The 16,075-nt window shown below is 42.5% G+C and overlaps 1 protein-coding gene across 2 annotated transcripts in view; it reads left to right on the top strand.

Moving 5' to 3' along the window:
- Window positions 1-10,451: 10,451 nt before the first annotated feature.
- GSPT1 (G1 to S phase transition 1) overlaps window positions 10,452-16,075 on the top strand; it is a 26,746-nt gene continuing 21,122 nt past the window's right edge. Inside the window, exons 1-4 of one of the 2 annotated variants that reach the window (XM_004705859.2) lie at window positions 10,452-10,496; window positions 10,610-10,651; window positions 11,296-11,523; window positions 13,306-13,339. In XM_004705859.2, the coding sequence (XP_004705916.1) occupies window positions 10,630-10,651; window positions 11,296-11,523; window positions 13,306-13,339 (284 nt within the window). In that variant the 5' untranslated portion in view covers window positions 10,452-10,496; window positions 10,610-10,629. Of the gene's footprint in view, window positions 10,497-10,609; window positions 10,652-11,295; window positions 11,524-13,305; window positions 13,340-16,075 lie in introns of those variants that run through there. The other variant, XM_013005526.2, reaches the window with a different exon arrangement.

The raw sequence follows: 16,075 nt of genomic DNA, 5'->3' as shown, positions 1-16,075 counted from the left end.
TGCACTAAGCATTTAAAGTGACACCAAGGAGAATCAATTGTCATCCTTAAGGAGTCTATAAAGGGAAATAGGACAAATACCCAATTTAGTGGAAGACAGGTTATGTTATGTAAGCATTTCAGTCTTGTCACCCTAATCACAAAAGGATAACTGTCTCTTTTCTGCTAAGTTTTATAATGTGCTACTTCAGTAAGTTTTGTACTGTGTTTTTTTATGATTAAGCTCTTTTCCCCATTGAATTATAATTCATATATATTTAAAGTATTTCAATTAGAGGCCTAGTGGTCATGTATTGGGTTGCTAACTGCAAGCTTAGTAGTTCACAACCACAAGCTGCCCTGTGGGAGAATGATGGGGCTTTCTACTATTTGGTGTTTTGGTTGTGTGCTTCAGTATTTGGGATTTGTTAAAGTAGCACCGTTTGTTTATACTTCACTCTCTTTCATACAACACCAGAAACTGAATTCATTGCTCTCGAGTCAATTCTGACAGATGGCAATTCTCCAGGCCAGAATAGGACTGCCCCTGTGGGTTTCTCAGATTGTACCTCTTCACGTACAACAGCAGTGCATTTGGTTGCCATGGTTCTGGCACATCAACTCAGAATTTATTCTTATTGCTTCATTTCTAAAAAGATTGTTGGAAAGAAAGACTCCCTAGTTGAAACTTCTGGTTTGTTTTGAGGTCCAGAGACTTTTTAATTGTTGGTTCATACTATGGCTTCTTAGAGTGTTTCATTGTCCTTTCAGACAAATTTTAACAGAGCTTTGGCTGGACTGTAGATACAAGTGTGCTTGGCCTTTTAGAAACGACTTTGAGGAAACCTAGTTGAGCCACTTCCCTAACTTGGTGCTACTTTCCAGCTAAAAGAAAGAAGTGTGGAGCTGACTTTGACTCCAGGCCACTTTAAGTGTGTCAAAGTAGATCAATTTGTTGTTGAATGTACACGGCCAACGCCGTGCCAATTCAGCAGTTTCTACACGTACAGTTCATTGGCATTGATGACAGTCTTCAAATTGTCTACCCATTGTCACCCTCCTTGCTGTTATGTTCGTCTCTCCCCAATAACATGAACTCCCTGCCCTTTAAGCTTCCTCTTTGACTTTGGAGTTGTTCTTGTCCATTTAATCTCCTGTGGTTAACGGTGTGGAGAGAGCCATATCAGAACTCTTCTGGCTTCCCTGTTGCCACAAGGCTGGAGTCAGACAAGCCTCCGTGGTCCATCTTCTTTACCTAATCAGCTGTTCCTCCCACACCACTCCCAGACAGTACTCACAATTAAGGGGCTTTAGTAGGAAAGTTAATAGGTTACTAGTCAGGATCCGCAAACAACTTTCTGTCTCCTTAGCCAGCAGCCAAGTTTTCCTCCACTTCTCAGCCACATTGTAGCCAAGTCTTTCCAGTGGTGAGTCTCTGGGCTACATGGTCCCTTGGCCTTTGTTTCCATGGGCCAGGAAGCTAGCCCACCTTATCACTCTGACCCACAGCTCCAGAGTTTCAGGGCAGATAAGGAGAAGGGCTCTTCTGAGTCTGCAGTCTGTGATGCCTCTGGTCTTGGCCGCCTGTGCCACTTCAGAGTTTGTGAACATGCGCGTCCAGGGTCCTCAGAGTTTCTGCTGCTGCTTCAAAGATGACTCATTCCTATAACCAGGGGGTCGGGAACTAAAACTGACCAATCACCTCTATTAGTGTTACACTGTGTTTGCATAGTCCCACTCAAACATTTATTGGGAGCTACAGAGGCTTGAATAGAAGAGCCATATTAAGACATTTCACTCCACCGTACCCATACCGATAGATTTTAAAAGATCACAATGTTCAATGCAGACATTCTTTACTAGCTAACTAAATTTATTTTTGGTTTTAAGAAAGATTTAAAGAGATATTTTGGTTTAAGGTTTAAGGATTATGTCAAGGCAGTAGTTTTAGGGTTTCATCTACTCTCCTTGGCTCCAGAGAGTTTAGATTCTATGAGAACTTGAAATTCTGTTCTGCGTTTTATTCATTTCTGATCAAGAATGTTCAGTGATACTGACAAGGCACCATCCAGTGAGTCTGGGCTGGTGGCAAAGCAGGCAGTTCGTTGTTCATGGAGCACCTAGGAGTGCTTTGGCTGATGCCCCCTCACCCCAAGTAGATCTTCAGGCCCTTCTCCCGGGCACCTGGGGCAGACTCAACTTCCAGCCTTTCCATTATCAAGCAGTTGCATGATGCCACTCAAGGGTTACTGAAGTGTCTTTCACTGGCTGAGTTCAAGAGTGGTGATGATCAATTCCAAGGCACATTCCAATTAGATGATTGATTATATGTCACTTCACTTGGGGACAAAAGGATGCTGCATGCCTTCCATACCTTAGGATGTCCCTGGGGCAGTTGTCTGTTTCCTGGTTCTTTCTGTAGCACACTAGTGTGCTGTTAAGCAGCTGGCATTATTGTCCTTTGGGTGGCTGATTTTGGTAGGAGTAAAGTTTTCTGTTCTTTTTTCCTTTTGGGGACTGCCAGAACTGGTTTTGGTTTATATATGTTAAGTAAATCTCTAATTATTTTTGAAGTTGATGTGATGTAAAATCTAAAAACAGACTACTGTTGCTCTACCAGAAAACCCCACTCACTGCTATTGAGACAATTCTGAGGGCAGAACTGCCCCTGGAGGTTTCTGAGCCCAAACACTTCCAGAGTAGGCGCCTCATCACCTTTCTCCTGTGGAGTGACTGCTGATTTCAAATGGCTGACCTTGCCATTAGCAGCCCAGTGTTGGACCACTCTGCCACCAAGGCTCCTTGTTGCTCTACAGATGGGTTGATTTGTGACCGATTAACCAGTTCATAGAATGTGAGGGCTGGTAATGACCCCAGCAGTCATATGATCGTCTCATTTTCAGATCAAGAAGCTGAAGCCTATAAACGCTAAGTGAATGGCTAGGGTCACTCACAGAGTTAATGATACGGTTGAGTTTAGAATTCAAATTTGCCAACTGCTACTTTTAGTGCTCATTCTGCCACACCACGCTGTTCAATAATGGAAATCAGAGCATGCCTCAAGCTAATTATTACCACTGAGTACCACGGCCAGCATGGGTTTTCTAAGAGAGTGGCCCTGGAATTTGCCCTGCTTTTGTTTCATTCGTAAAGGTTTTTGCGCTTTTCATGTGGCTCTGAAGTGCGTGTAGTAATGATAACTTTATTTGAGTAATTAGCATATTTTAATGGCTTGAGGTTGTAGGTACTGTTGATGTGCTTTACAGAAGAGAAAAATCTAGGCTCAGAAAGGTTAAATAGTGTATCAAGGTCATGTCCAGTAATGCTTGCAGGAGCTGGGGTTAGGATCTAATCTACGCTTTTTTCCCCAGCAATAACTGTGCTACTCCTTTGCTCGTGGCTGGATATTAAAACTGTTTCGGTTGAAACACTTCCTGAAACAGGACTCATCTGTTTGGACTATGGCACCATCTCCATTTTCTGTCCTAGTGGTTGACACTGTCGTAAGTCACTCTTGGGAAATGTTGATGCTAGAAAATAACCTTCAACAGCTGCTGGCCATGGTCTGTACTATTTTGCTTTTTTATTTTTAGTATATCAAGTCATTAAGGCTAAAGCCCATTGGTGTGTGTGTGTGTTCTGCAGGCTTGTATTATTTTTCGGTACCGTCTGGAGAAGTTCTCGAGGCTGTTGCTATCACTGTTGTCTTGTGTATGTGAAGCACTGTTGCTTTGACACTTGGCACTCTCTCAGCTTCAGGCTTTACCATCTTATAAATGAGAACGATGTGAAAGTTAAATGATGACCAGATTTTTATTATGCTGTCTTCTAGTCTCATGACAGGTGTCACTGAGTAGTACCTCCATACCAGCTCCTGCATGCAGCATGCTCGCAGATCTAGCGCGTTGTTCAAGGGATTAGCTGGTTAAGTGCACATACTCGTTGGTTTTGAAAGGCACCGTTCTAGTGAGGGATGGGGAGGCCCTTCGTATCAGTAGTTTTCACTTTGTTTCTGCTTTAAAGTACCATATTAAAAAAAGTCAACTCTGACTCACAGCAACCCTGTGTAACAGGGAGAACTGCCCCCGAAAGTTTCCCAAGCTGTAAGTCCTCCAGATGGTAGTAGAAAGCCTCATCTAGAGTAGCTGATGGTTTCAAACTACTGACCCTGTGGTTAGCAGCCCAACGCGTCACCACGATGCTACAGAAACAAAGAAAATAAACTCACTGCTAGTCAGGCAGTGGCGACGCATAACTACCCTGTGGGACAAGATAGTCCAGTGTGTCATCACCGGACCGCTGGGGTTCCTCCAAACCAAACGTGTTGCTGTCAAGTGAATCCAAATTACCTCTCATAATTGAGTTACTGCTATAGCAGAAGAGGCAAGGTGGCATTTGTATAACTTGAAAGCCTACAGTTAACGTTGATCTGTATGTTACACCTGTATGTTACATAGTAACAACAGTATGTAATCCGTAGGCTTGGAGAATTCAATGAGATAGCCATCAGCACACAAGGACACAATAAAAAATTGCTTTTAGTTGCTGTGAAGTTGTTTCAACGCATGGCAATCCGCTGTGTGCAGAGTAGACCTGCTCCATATGGTGTTCGGAAACAGGTCAGTAGTTGCTGTCAATGGCTACTCCTGCCCTCTACTTATGCCTTCTGCCCCTGTGTGGTCCCATGAGGTGTTCAGTGCTTATACAATTGATACTCAGAACATGTTAGCAGATGAAGACTGTCCTTTGTTGAACGTCTAATAGATGTCAGGGTTATATAACATGACACTCTGCTTTCATTTAATCCTCTGAGCAATCTTGTCATAATTCCCATGATCCATATGAAATCACTGCATTTTGCAACTTAGAGGTGACAAGGTGGCTTTAAGTCCAAGAATTCATTTTTCGGTTCCTTTCTGCCACCATTGTGTGCTGCCTTCTACATTGATAGAGCAGCACATATGAAATTGATTCACTTTCGCGCTGCTTCACTTTCTCTGAATATTGGATATTTGTTTCTCCTTTACCCTGGTGGCTAGTGGGCCACGCTTTGAGCTGCTAACCCCAAGGTCAGCAGTTTGAAGCCGCCAGCTGCTCTGTGGGAGACAGTTGAGGCCTTCTGCACCCCAAGTAAAGAAAATAGCTTTACGGGCTTGGAACCGTGCTGGGGCAGTGCGCCCTGGCGGGTCACTGAGTCAGAATCGATTCTCTGGCAGTGAGTTTGTTTGACCCTAAACCTCCCTGTGGGAGAATGAAGAATGGATAGTTTGTATTATGTCTGAAGTATAATTTTTGTTTCCTTTCGAGCCTAGTTTAAAAGATTTTTCCTCCAACCCAAACCAACCACCCGCCATCGAGTCAGTTTCAACTTAGAGCAGCCCTGTTAGACAAGCAGAACTGATGGGTTTCCAGGGCCATCCCAGGTCTTGCACCTGAGAACTCATCTCAGTTCTGCGGCTTACTTGCTTGCCCTAGGTAAGCATGGCCCTTATCTGTTCAAGACATTGCTTTCCTCCACACTTCAAGCCCTTAGAAAACACACTGCACTTGATTCCTTATTCAGGATGTGATTTTTAATTTGGCAGTAATTTTTTTAAGTTTTGTTTTATGAGTATGGATTCATTATTATTTGTAACTTGCTCTGTGTGCCTCAGTGACTCCAAGGCCTTTGTCTCTTTGCCTTTTAGAGCATTGTTTTGTTTCTAGAACCTAATCTTTATTTTTAATTATTAATATGAACATACGGAAAATTACTGTTTTATATTGCTATAAAAGTTTTTAAATGCTTACTCTCAATCTCTGTACTCATCTCTCTGGTAACAGTTCATGCTGTTACTGCAGTTCAAAGGCCCTTTTTTTCCTCCCGAAAGTTTATTTAAGCAGTCTGGGTGTGGCCATGGGTTAAGTATTGGACTGCTAACTGCCAGGTAGGTGGTTAAAAGAACCACCAGGGGCTCTTGGGACTGGGGGGGCTGGGAGATGAAGCTGTCTGCTCCCAGATGTACAACCTCAGAGACCCTCTAATGCATTGCTGTGATTTGGAACTGACTTGATGGCAGTGGGTTTTAAATTTTCTTTTGTTGAAAATACAGCTGGCACAATATAATTACCAGTTCAAGAGCTTCTTGGTGTACATACAATTCACTAAGTTGTATAATTGTTCTTTAGTCTCCTAGTCCAAGTGGGTCCTCATTAACATAAGCTTACTGCTGTCTTAGATTCTTGTCAAACCTTTTGAGTTGCTGGTGTCAATTTGACCCCATATAGTTCTTAAGAGCCCAATGCTCAAAGGAGACAGGTTTTACTAGTTCAACTAAACTACTGTTCCATTTGAGAGTATGTTTTTAGCATTTAGAGATTATCTCGGGCAGTAGTTTGCAGGTTCATCCGTCTTCTGTGATTCCAGACTAGAAGCCATGAGAATTTGGTGGTGTAGGTGAGGTCAGTATTTGCCCTTCTGTGATTGTTTTACCACATTCAGCCTAATGTCTTTAAGCTCTATCCATCTTCAGTTCTCCATTCGTTTATCTCACTGTCAAGTTTTAAGGACTTTATGGTATGTGTGTACCACATTTTAGTCATCCGTTCATTTTTTGGTTGACTTCTCGTGCTCTGACTATTGTGAATAGTACTGCAGTTAACATTGGTGGACAGGTCTCTCTCACGAGCCTCTGCTTGCAAGTCTTGCTTATTTATCTAAGAGTGCAGTTATTGGGGCCTATAATACAGTGGTTCTGTTTTGGGTGGGTTTTCTTTTTAGGAACCACTGCCCTGTTTTCAACAAGAGCTTAACCATTTTGCATGCCCACCAGCAGTGGATAAGGAAGGTTCTTCTTTCCTTGTGTCTTTGCCAACATTGGTTACTTTCTGTCATCTTGGCTATCCTCCTGAAAAAACTCACTGCCATTGGGTCAATGCCCACACAGCCACCTCCAATCGCCCAGGAGTTTCTGAGGCTGTAACTGTTTACAGGAGTAGAGAGCCCCATCTTTCTCCCATGGAACACGTTGCTGGTGGTTTAAAACTGTGAACCTTGCTGATTGCAGCCCAAAGGGTAACTACTATGCCACCAGGGTTCCTTTGGTTATGCAAATGGGAGTGAAATGGCATCTCATTATGGTTTTGATTTGCATCTTTCTCTGATGGCTGATGATGCTGTGCATCTTTTCATGTGATTGGTGACCATTTGACATCTTCTGTGGTGAAATATCTATTCGAGGTCTTTGCTCTTTTTATGATTGAGTTGTCTTTTAGGTTTTATGTATATTCTGCATATTCAATTCTTGACAGATAAGTGGTTTCTAATAACATTCTCCTACTTGACAGCTTGTCTTTTCACTTAAAAAAAATCATTTTGTTGGGGGCTCGTACAACTCTCATCACAATCCATACATGCATCTGTTGTGTCAAGCACATTTGTACAGTTGTTGCCATCATCATCTCAAAACATTTGCTTTCTACTTGAGTCCTCTGTATCAGCTCATTTTCCCCCTCCCTCTCCTCTCCTCTCCTCCCTCCTTCACAAACCCATGATAATTTATAAATTATTATTATTTTGTCATGTCTTACACTGTCCTACGTCTCCCTTCACCCACTTTTTTGTTGTCTGTTCCTGGGGGTGTGTGATGTTATATGTAGATCATTGTGATCGGTTCCCTCTTTCTCCTCCACCTTCCCCTTCCTCTGCCCTGGTGTCACTACTGTCACCACTGGTCCTGAGGAGTTTATCTGTCCTGGATTTCCTGTGTTTCTGGCTCTTATCTGTACCCATGTATGTGCTCTGGTCTAGTCAGATTTGTTAGGTAGAGTTGGAATCATGATAGTGTGGGGGGGGGGGAGTCGGAGAAGCACTAAAAGAACTAGAGGAAACTATGTTTCATTGGTACTATACTGTACCCGAATTGGCTTGTCTCCTCCCTGTGACCCTTCTGTAAAGGGATGTCCATTTGCCCACAGATGGGCTTTGGGTGTCCACTCCACACTCCCCCACCCCATTCACAGTGTTACGATGTTTTGTTCTTTGATGCCTGATACCTGATCCCTTCGACACCTTGTGATTACACAGGCTGGTTTGCTTCTTCCTAGTGGGTTTTGTTGCTTCTCAGCTAGATGGCTGCTTGTTTGCCTTTAAGACCCCAGATGAAGAAAAAAAAAGACCCCAGATGCTTTATCTTTTGATAGCCGGCCACCATCAACTTTCACATTTGCTTGTGCACTCATTTGTCTTCAGTGATCATATCAGGAAGGTGAGCATCATGGAATGTCACTTTAATAGAACAAAGTGTTCTTGCCTTAAGGGAGTACTTGAATAGAGGTCCATGTCCATCTACTACCTTAATACTAAACCTATAAATATATGCACATAGCTTTATTTCCCCATCATCATATATAAATATGTTTACATATGCACGTGCCTGTATTTAGACCTCCATAAATGCCTCCTAGTTCTTTCCACTTGTCCTACTATCATCTTCAGCCTTCATTTGCCCTTGATCAAGCCCTACCATGCCTTCTATACCCTCCTCACCATCAATTTTGGATCACTTGTTCCCTTGTTCCTGGGTTTGTTAACACCCACTTCCTTGCCCCCACCCCTTCCCGCCTCAAACTTTGGTCCTGTTGTTTTCTCCTCCAGATTGTTTATCCTGCCTATCTTATCTAGATGGACCTGCAGAGATAATAATACGCACAGAAAACAAGACAGCAAAACAAAGCAACAAAACCACCACCACAACAAAACCAATGACAAAAGAAGAAAAGCCTGTAAATAGTTCAAGGTCTGTTTGTTGACCTTTAGGAGTGTTTTCTGGTCAAGTCTGATGGGGTGCCACACCCTGGCCCCAACATCTATTTTTGGTATTCCCTGGGGACTTTGTTGTTTTGTTCTCCTTGCTGTTCTGTTGCACACCCTTAGTGTTTCGCCTCAGTGTGGTGGGGTCAGATCAGGTGCAATTTCTGCACTGTGTCTCCAGTGTTGTCCCTCTAGCGTTATGGGGACACCATGTCTCATAGTGGAGCTGGCCCTGTGGTCCTCTCTGTGCTTTGGCTGCTCTGAGTGGGAATATCATCCTCAGGCCTTGATGGTCCAGGATGTGCTCCACTCTCTCTTCCTCTCCCATCCCTTTGCCTCCTGTGTGCTCTGATCAGACATGTCCCTCTCCCTGAACTGTAGTTTCAGTGCTGTCCTCTGAAGTGAATTATTCTGTGGGGAGGGGGGCTGGCCCCCCAGTCTTCACTTTTTTAGTATTTTGTTTAACAAAGCTTTTATTTGGGGTGGGGAGTGCCCAATTTATTTTGCCTTTTGCTGTTTTGCTTGTTATATTAGGTAATCTGTTGAATGCTAGGTTTTTTATGGTTTGAATTTGCATATTTAGGTCTTTGATTCATTTTGGACATGTTTTGTGAGGAGGCATGGATCATATTTCATTTTTCTACACGTAGAAATTCAATTTTCCCAGTACTGTTTATTAAAGAGATTCTTTTCTCCCCACATCTTGGCATTGTTGGAGTTATTTCCTGTGCACAGGCTGTAAGGGTTTGTGTGCATTTCATAGACTTTATGCAGATGTATATTTCATGCTATCAAATTTAATTTACTCAAGGGTCTCATGAAAGCATCCTTATGGAATCTTAAAAAGGGCTGATCATCCTGACTTCTTGGGCTAGAGCTTTACCAGGGGATAGTCTAGAGCAGCAGTTCTCAAACTGTGGGTCGCGACCCCTTTGGGGGTCGACCAACCCTTTCACAGGGGTCGCCCAATTCATAACAGTGGCAAAATGACAGTGATGAAGTAGCAATTAAAATAATTTTATGGTTGGGGGTCACCACAACATGAGGAACTGTATTAAAGAGTCACAGCATTAGGAAGGTTGAGAACCACTGGTCTAGAGAAATAAACTATTTTATTGCTCTTGTTGAGCAAATTCTTATAAACATGATCTTTGCTAGCTTGTAGGTTTCTTTTATAATATTCATGAAGAAGCAGTTTACAAAACAAATCAAGAGAATAAATATGTCATGAATACATTTTCCTCCCCCCCCACCGCAGCTTCTATGAATGTATTTTCAATAACTGAAAAGCCCTCTGCCATTGAGTCAGCCCCACTTGGGATGGAACTGCTTCTTGGGATCTCCGAGGAGAGTAGATTGCCCTCACTGCCCTGGCTCCTGCAGAACAGCTGGTGGACATAAACCAATCGTGCCTGTGGCAATCCAGTGCTTAACCCACTGAGCCACCAGCCCCTTCCGTTAATGCTGGGAGTATTTTAAAATTGATTTGTTGGTGATGTTTTTATTAAAGCAAATAAAACAGTAGCTTCTAGTTGGAAACTTGTAGTTAGTTGTTACTGATCTGAACTACTGGATTTTTGTTATATTTTAGCAACATCTGTTTACGATGTTTTAAACAGTAAGTGAAAAGTTCATGTCAGCTTTGATTTTTTTCATTATGGAATTTATTTCTATTTAAACAGCACCTGCGGAACCTTCTCAAGAGGAACAGCCACTGTTGTGTGAAGGTAATTTTCTCTGATGTGATTCTTTAACAGCCTGATTGAAAAAACATGTTTGTGGTGGTTAAAGCTAGCTCATGCCTGGTAAATATGCATTGTATTCTCGATTTCTTGTCTAGGTTCAAATTCAGCTGTTAGCATGGAACTGTCAGAAGCTGTTGGTAAGAAAATTTCTGACCTCATTAATACAGTAAAATGTGACGTGTCAGTGTAAGCATTAATGGTTATTGCAGTGTCTGCAGTCAATTCTTTGCTACCAAGATCTAGAAAACAGAAAATTGGGTATAAGCAAGTTTGTGGTAAGTTTAGTCATTGCAGAGATAATAGAATTACTTGGAAGACGGCGACCAGGAACTTAAGTAATGGTATTCTTTCTTCCTTCTCTATGAGTATTAAAGTTGATTTATTGAAGTTACAGTGCTTGAAGAGGGAAGACTAGCCCTCTGTCCTTCTATACTTCTCCCGAACGCGCCGTAAACGTTCCTTTGTCTCCCACTGCCAAGGCATGGGGACAGTGGGGTAACTGGGCTGTTAGGAATGTTAGATCTCTTGTTGACATTCTGTTAGTCTCGAGAAAATGAGGCATTAATTACTCAGCTAGCAGGCTCTCAGTCTCTCAGTCAGAGCTCTCTGATGTCAGCAAGTAATCCAGCTTGACAGCCACTATCCATTTCTGTTGAGAAAGAGGTTTTCCAGCTTCCCTGTCGCTGAACAGGAAGAAATGGAGCCGAATGTGCCGCTTCCATTGGGTGTTATGAATAAGCCACAGGTTGTAAGGACACTAAGTGAAAATGGCTTCTTTTAGTAGAGAATGGAGAAACAGACATGTCTCCGGAAGAATCATGGGAACACAAAGAAGAGCTAAGTGAAGGGGAGCCAGGGCGTGGTTCCTCGGGTGATGGACGGCCGCCAGAGGAGAATGCCCAAGAAACGATGGAGGAAGAGGAGGAAATACCCAAACCGAAGTCTGTGGTGGCACCTCCTGGCGCTCCTAAAAAAGAGCATGTTAATGTTGTGTTCATCGGGCATGTCGGTAAGTTGCACGTATAGTGACTGAGAAATGGCCGCTTACTGGATTACTACAACAAATAGTTGATTTAGCTACATGAGGATGTTTAGTGGAAACCAAACTGAATCTAAAAGGCCTTGGGTTGTTTGGGTTTTGGTTATTTAAGTTTAATGTTAATTCCATCCTGTGCTTTAATAGAACAATACAGCTTCTGTATCTGTGGCTCCAATCAGGTATAATAAAATGCTTTGTTGTTGTTTTTTTGTTTAAGCTAACAAAAATCAGCCAGTACTTTCTGTTCTTGATTGTTGGGCAAATGAGCAATTCGGTAATGGCATGGAAGCTAGAAGACACTAAAATTCAGTATGAGTTGTATATAATGTAAAATTAGTCTGTGGCCCACCCATGGCAGTTAAGCATATTATGGACTCTCTTAATACCCTAGTGCACTTCTGTTAATCTGTGACTGAGGGGATTAACCTTACTGGGTAGCTTAATTTTGTGTTGTCAGACAGTGTTCATTTGGAGTAACTTGTGGATGTGTGTCAGGTGTGTTAGTGATGACCCATGTACCATCATCACGGTCATTGCTACATTTGAGCTCATTGCTGCAGCCACAGTATGGAGGAGACCACCTCCTCAAAGGCCTTTTTTTGCTGGCCCTCTACTCACCCAAGCATGATAGCCTTTTCTGGGGACTGGTCCTTCTGAAAACGTGTCCCAAGCACAGGAGACAGGTATTAATCAGCATCAGCCTCACTCACTTCCAAGGAGTGTGCCAGTTACTCTTTCCCAGTCAGATTTACGTATCCTTTTGGCAGTGCATGGTACTTCTCACATTCTTCATCAATACCGTAATTCAGAGGCGTCCGTCCTTCTCTGGTCCTCCTTATTCTTTGTCCAGCTTTTGTATGCATACAGCCAAAATTCACTGCTGAGTCAGTTCTGACTCACAGTGGCCATGTGGACAGAGTAGAACTGCCCCGATAGGTTTCCGAGGTAGTAATTTTCTTTTAATGTGTAATTTAATTTAACAATTTATTTTTTTTAGTCCAAGATTTCCCGAATGTGATTTTTCAATATAGCTGTGCAATCCCACCTCTTTCTCCCTCGGTGTGTCTCTGGGCTGTGGGTGGTTGCAGAGTTCTCGCAGTAATACAGGATTTACTACCATCAAGTGGTTTCTGATTCCTAGTGACCCTAGAGGAGACGTTGACACTGTCCCTGTGGATTTTTGAGATTGGCGATCTTGAGGGGAGTAGAAAGACTCAAATTTATTCTGTGGAGCTGCTTGTGGTTTCGAACTGCTGGACTTATGGTTGGCAGGACAACACATAACCCGTTCTACCACTAGGGTTCCTTTTTCAGTAATACAAGGAGGTTTCAAAACAGTGGCTTTTGAGAGCATTTCCTGGACCAGTTAAATTCAAGGCAGAGAGGTCAGCTCAGAAAGGGTGGGAGGTGGGGGACAGCTGTTTTGGAGGATCCCAAAGGCATAATCTTGACAGATCTTATTGTTCCCCCAAGTCAAAGAACATCGAAAGGGAACATGATTTTGAAGGTGCCGAAACCGCTGTAAGAGTACAAAATTCTTTGGGGAAAGGTTGAGAGATGGAACATTACCTGTAGAAGTGTGTAGACCTAGATTGAGGCCTTGTGGAGAAACAGTAGCTTTTACATTTTGATGTTTTTGTTTAATAATGGCTTTCTGTGGTTTTATAGCAATACTGTTTTACTTACCCTCATGTATGAGGGTATTTTTTATTGATTATTTTTAACCTTTGGTTTGCATGTTGTTAATTTTAGATGCTGGCAAGTCAACCATTGGAGGACAAATAATGTAAGTATATTGTTAACCCTTTCATGACAATGGTGTTCAGGCCTTGTTAAACATTCACATAAAGGAGTTAAGACAAGTTAAAATATGGTACTCCGTAAAGGGGGGAGGCTGATTTTAAGAAGTCGTTTTTTGCAGTGTGATGATTCTTAACTGTGTTAGTTGCATTTTGGGATTTCCCAAAAATTGTTTTGTTCTCACTGTCTGGCTCTCATGGAACAAGAATTATTTCTGAAAGCTGTCTTTTATGTCTTAAGAACAAACGAACAATAACCCAACAGCTTGGTTACAAGAAATCTTAGTCTGCTTGGAATGTCTTTTACAGATTTACTTGAGAAAACTGTAATCCAGCTCTTGAATCTAATTGAGAGGGGTGGGCTTCTCACCCCTGCCCATTTATCAGCTCTTAAATATATGTAGATATAACCAGACCAGTAAGCTGGCTAACAAACTAAAATCAATTTTTATCATTTATTGAAGCTGCTTAGGTGTGAAAATAACGTGGTTGGCCTTTAATGATGGACGGTAGTATCAGAAAATCTGTACTTCCAACGGCCCTGAATTTCCATTCGCTCCATACTCTAAACCAGACCCAGTTCACAGACTTGGTCATCAGTTGTGCTTGCATAAATCATCTCAGTTGTGATCTCGGCAGTGACTCCTGAAAATGTCGATAACAGAGGCCTTACACCGTGGGTAGACATGTAGGACCACTAGGTGGTGTGTTTCACGGGAATGCAGATTTTTGCTGATGATGACAGGGCAGTCTTCACTGGCATCTCCCCGGGTTCTGTACTCACATGCTGCAGGGCACCGCTGTGGGGGTGACTACACGAGACCACAGAGATGAGAACCCAAGGCAGGGCTGCTGTAACTAGGATAGGGTTGAAGTACAATAGTAAGACTTCATTGTCTGGAAAACTTTGTTCTACACCCTCCCCCATCTTTATAACATTTTAATTTATTTTTTAAAAAAAGCTTTCCGCTGATTCCGGGAACCCAAGAGGCAAGTGAATTTTGGGAATGATGAGGGCAACAAATGTATAGATTTGCTTGACACAATTGATCTATGTATTGTGATGAATTTTATGAGCCCCAATAAAGCGACCCAAATAAATAAATAAATAAATAAATAAACCACAAGCCACTCCAAGGGAAAAGAGGAGGCTTTCTACTCGCACAAAGAGTTAAAGTCTTCAAAATTTGCGAAGGCAGTTGTACCCCGTTCCACAGTGTTGCTATGAATCGGAATTAACTCGATGGCAGGCAGTGAGTTTGTTTTTGTGGTGTGATGGGTTTTGCTTTTGTTTTGGTTCTTTTTGGCTTGGTGGTATAGTGGGTTACACTTTGAATTACTTAACTGGATAGTCAGCAGTTTGAACCCACCAGCCACTTTGTAGGACAAAAATGAGGCTGTCTGCTCCCATAAAGAATTACAGCCTCAGGAGGCCTAAGGGGTGGGGGTCAAGGATTTCCACTCTATGGAATAAGATCACTATGCATTTGGATTGGCTTAATGGTAGCAGGTTGTTGGTTGGGGCTAAGTTCTTTTTAAGAATGTCCTTCAATTTGGCATTGAGTAATTTTTCTTGCAGTTAGATCAAGGTTGTGTAATTGAGGTAAGAAAACTACAAGGAGATGTGTACTTGGCTGCTCCTGTCAAGGGTACATGACAGTATATTCAAAATGACTTTTTTCTTGCTGGTGATGGGAATCAGGATTACTTGGTTATGGTGGTGCTATGGTTAAGTGTTTGGCTGCTAACCGAAAAGTCGGCAGTTTGAACCCAGAGAAAAGACCTGGGATCTGCTTCTGTAATAATCACAGTCTAGCAAAACAGTAGTTCTCTGTGATACAGCTGACTGATGGGCACGTAACAACCTGCTGCAGCTGTTACTGGTCAGATTCTTCCAAGAACAGATTTCTCTTTATGTTAGAGGAGATTTTTTTTTGGGGGGGGTGGTGGTGTGGATTTAAAAAAAAATCATTTTATTGGTGGCTCATACAACTCATCACAATCCATACATACATCAATTGTGTTAAGCACATTTGTACATTCATTGTCCTCATCATTCTCAAAATATTTGCTCTCCACTTAAGCCTCTGGCATCAGCTCCTCATTTTCCCCCTCCTTCCCCACTACCCCCCCTCCCTCATGAACCCTTGATATTTTATAAATTATTAGTTATATCTTACACTGTCCGACGTCTCCCTTCACCCACTTTTCTGCTGTCTGTCCCTCAGGGAGGAGATTATATGTAGAGATCCCTATAATTGGTTCCCCCTTTCTACCCCACCCTCCTGGTATCACCATTCTCACCACTGGTCATGATGGGATCATCCATCCTGTATTCCCTGTGTTTCTAGTTCCTATCTGTACCTCTGGTTTAGCCAGATTTATAAGGTAGAATTGGGATCATGAGAGTGGGGGCAGGGTGGTGGTGGGGAAGCATTTAGGTAATAGAGGAAAGTTGAATGTTTCATCGTTGCTATACTGTACCCTGACTGGCTCCTCTCCTCCCCGTGACCCTTCCATAAGGCAATGTTCAGTTGCCTACAGATGGACTTTGAGTCCCCACTCCACATTCCCCCTCATTCACAATGATAGGATTTTTTGTACCATCCCTGAAACCTGTTCCCATTGACACCTCATGATCACACAGGCTGGTGTGCTTCTTCCATGTGAGATTTGCTTCTGAGCTAGATGGCCGCTTGTTTACTTTCAAGCCTTTAAGACCC

Source organism: Echinops telfairi, unplaced genomic scaffold, assembly GCF_000313985.2.
Source record: "Echinops telfairi isolate 266 unplaced genomic scaffold, ASM31398v2 ScPeMD7_5;HRSCAF=22, whole genome shotgun sequence".
Lineage (NCBI taxonomy): Eukaryota > Metazoa > Chordata > Mammalia > Afrosoricida > Tenrecidae > Echinops > Echinops telfairi.
The sequence above is the reverse complement of the archived record's forward strand: the minus strand, read 5'-3'. Positions and strand labels throughout refer to the sequence as shown.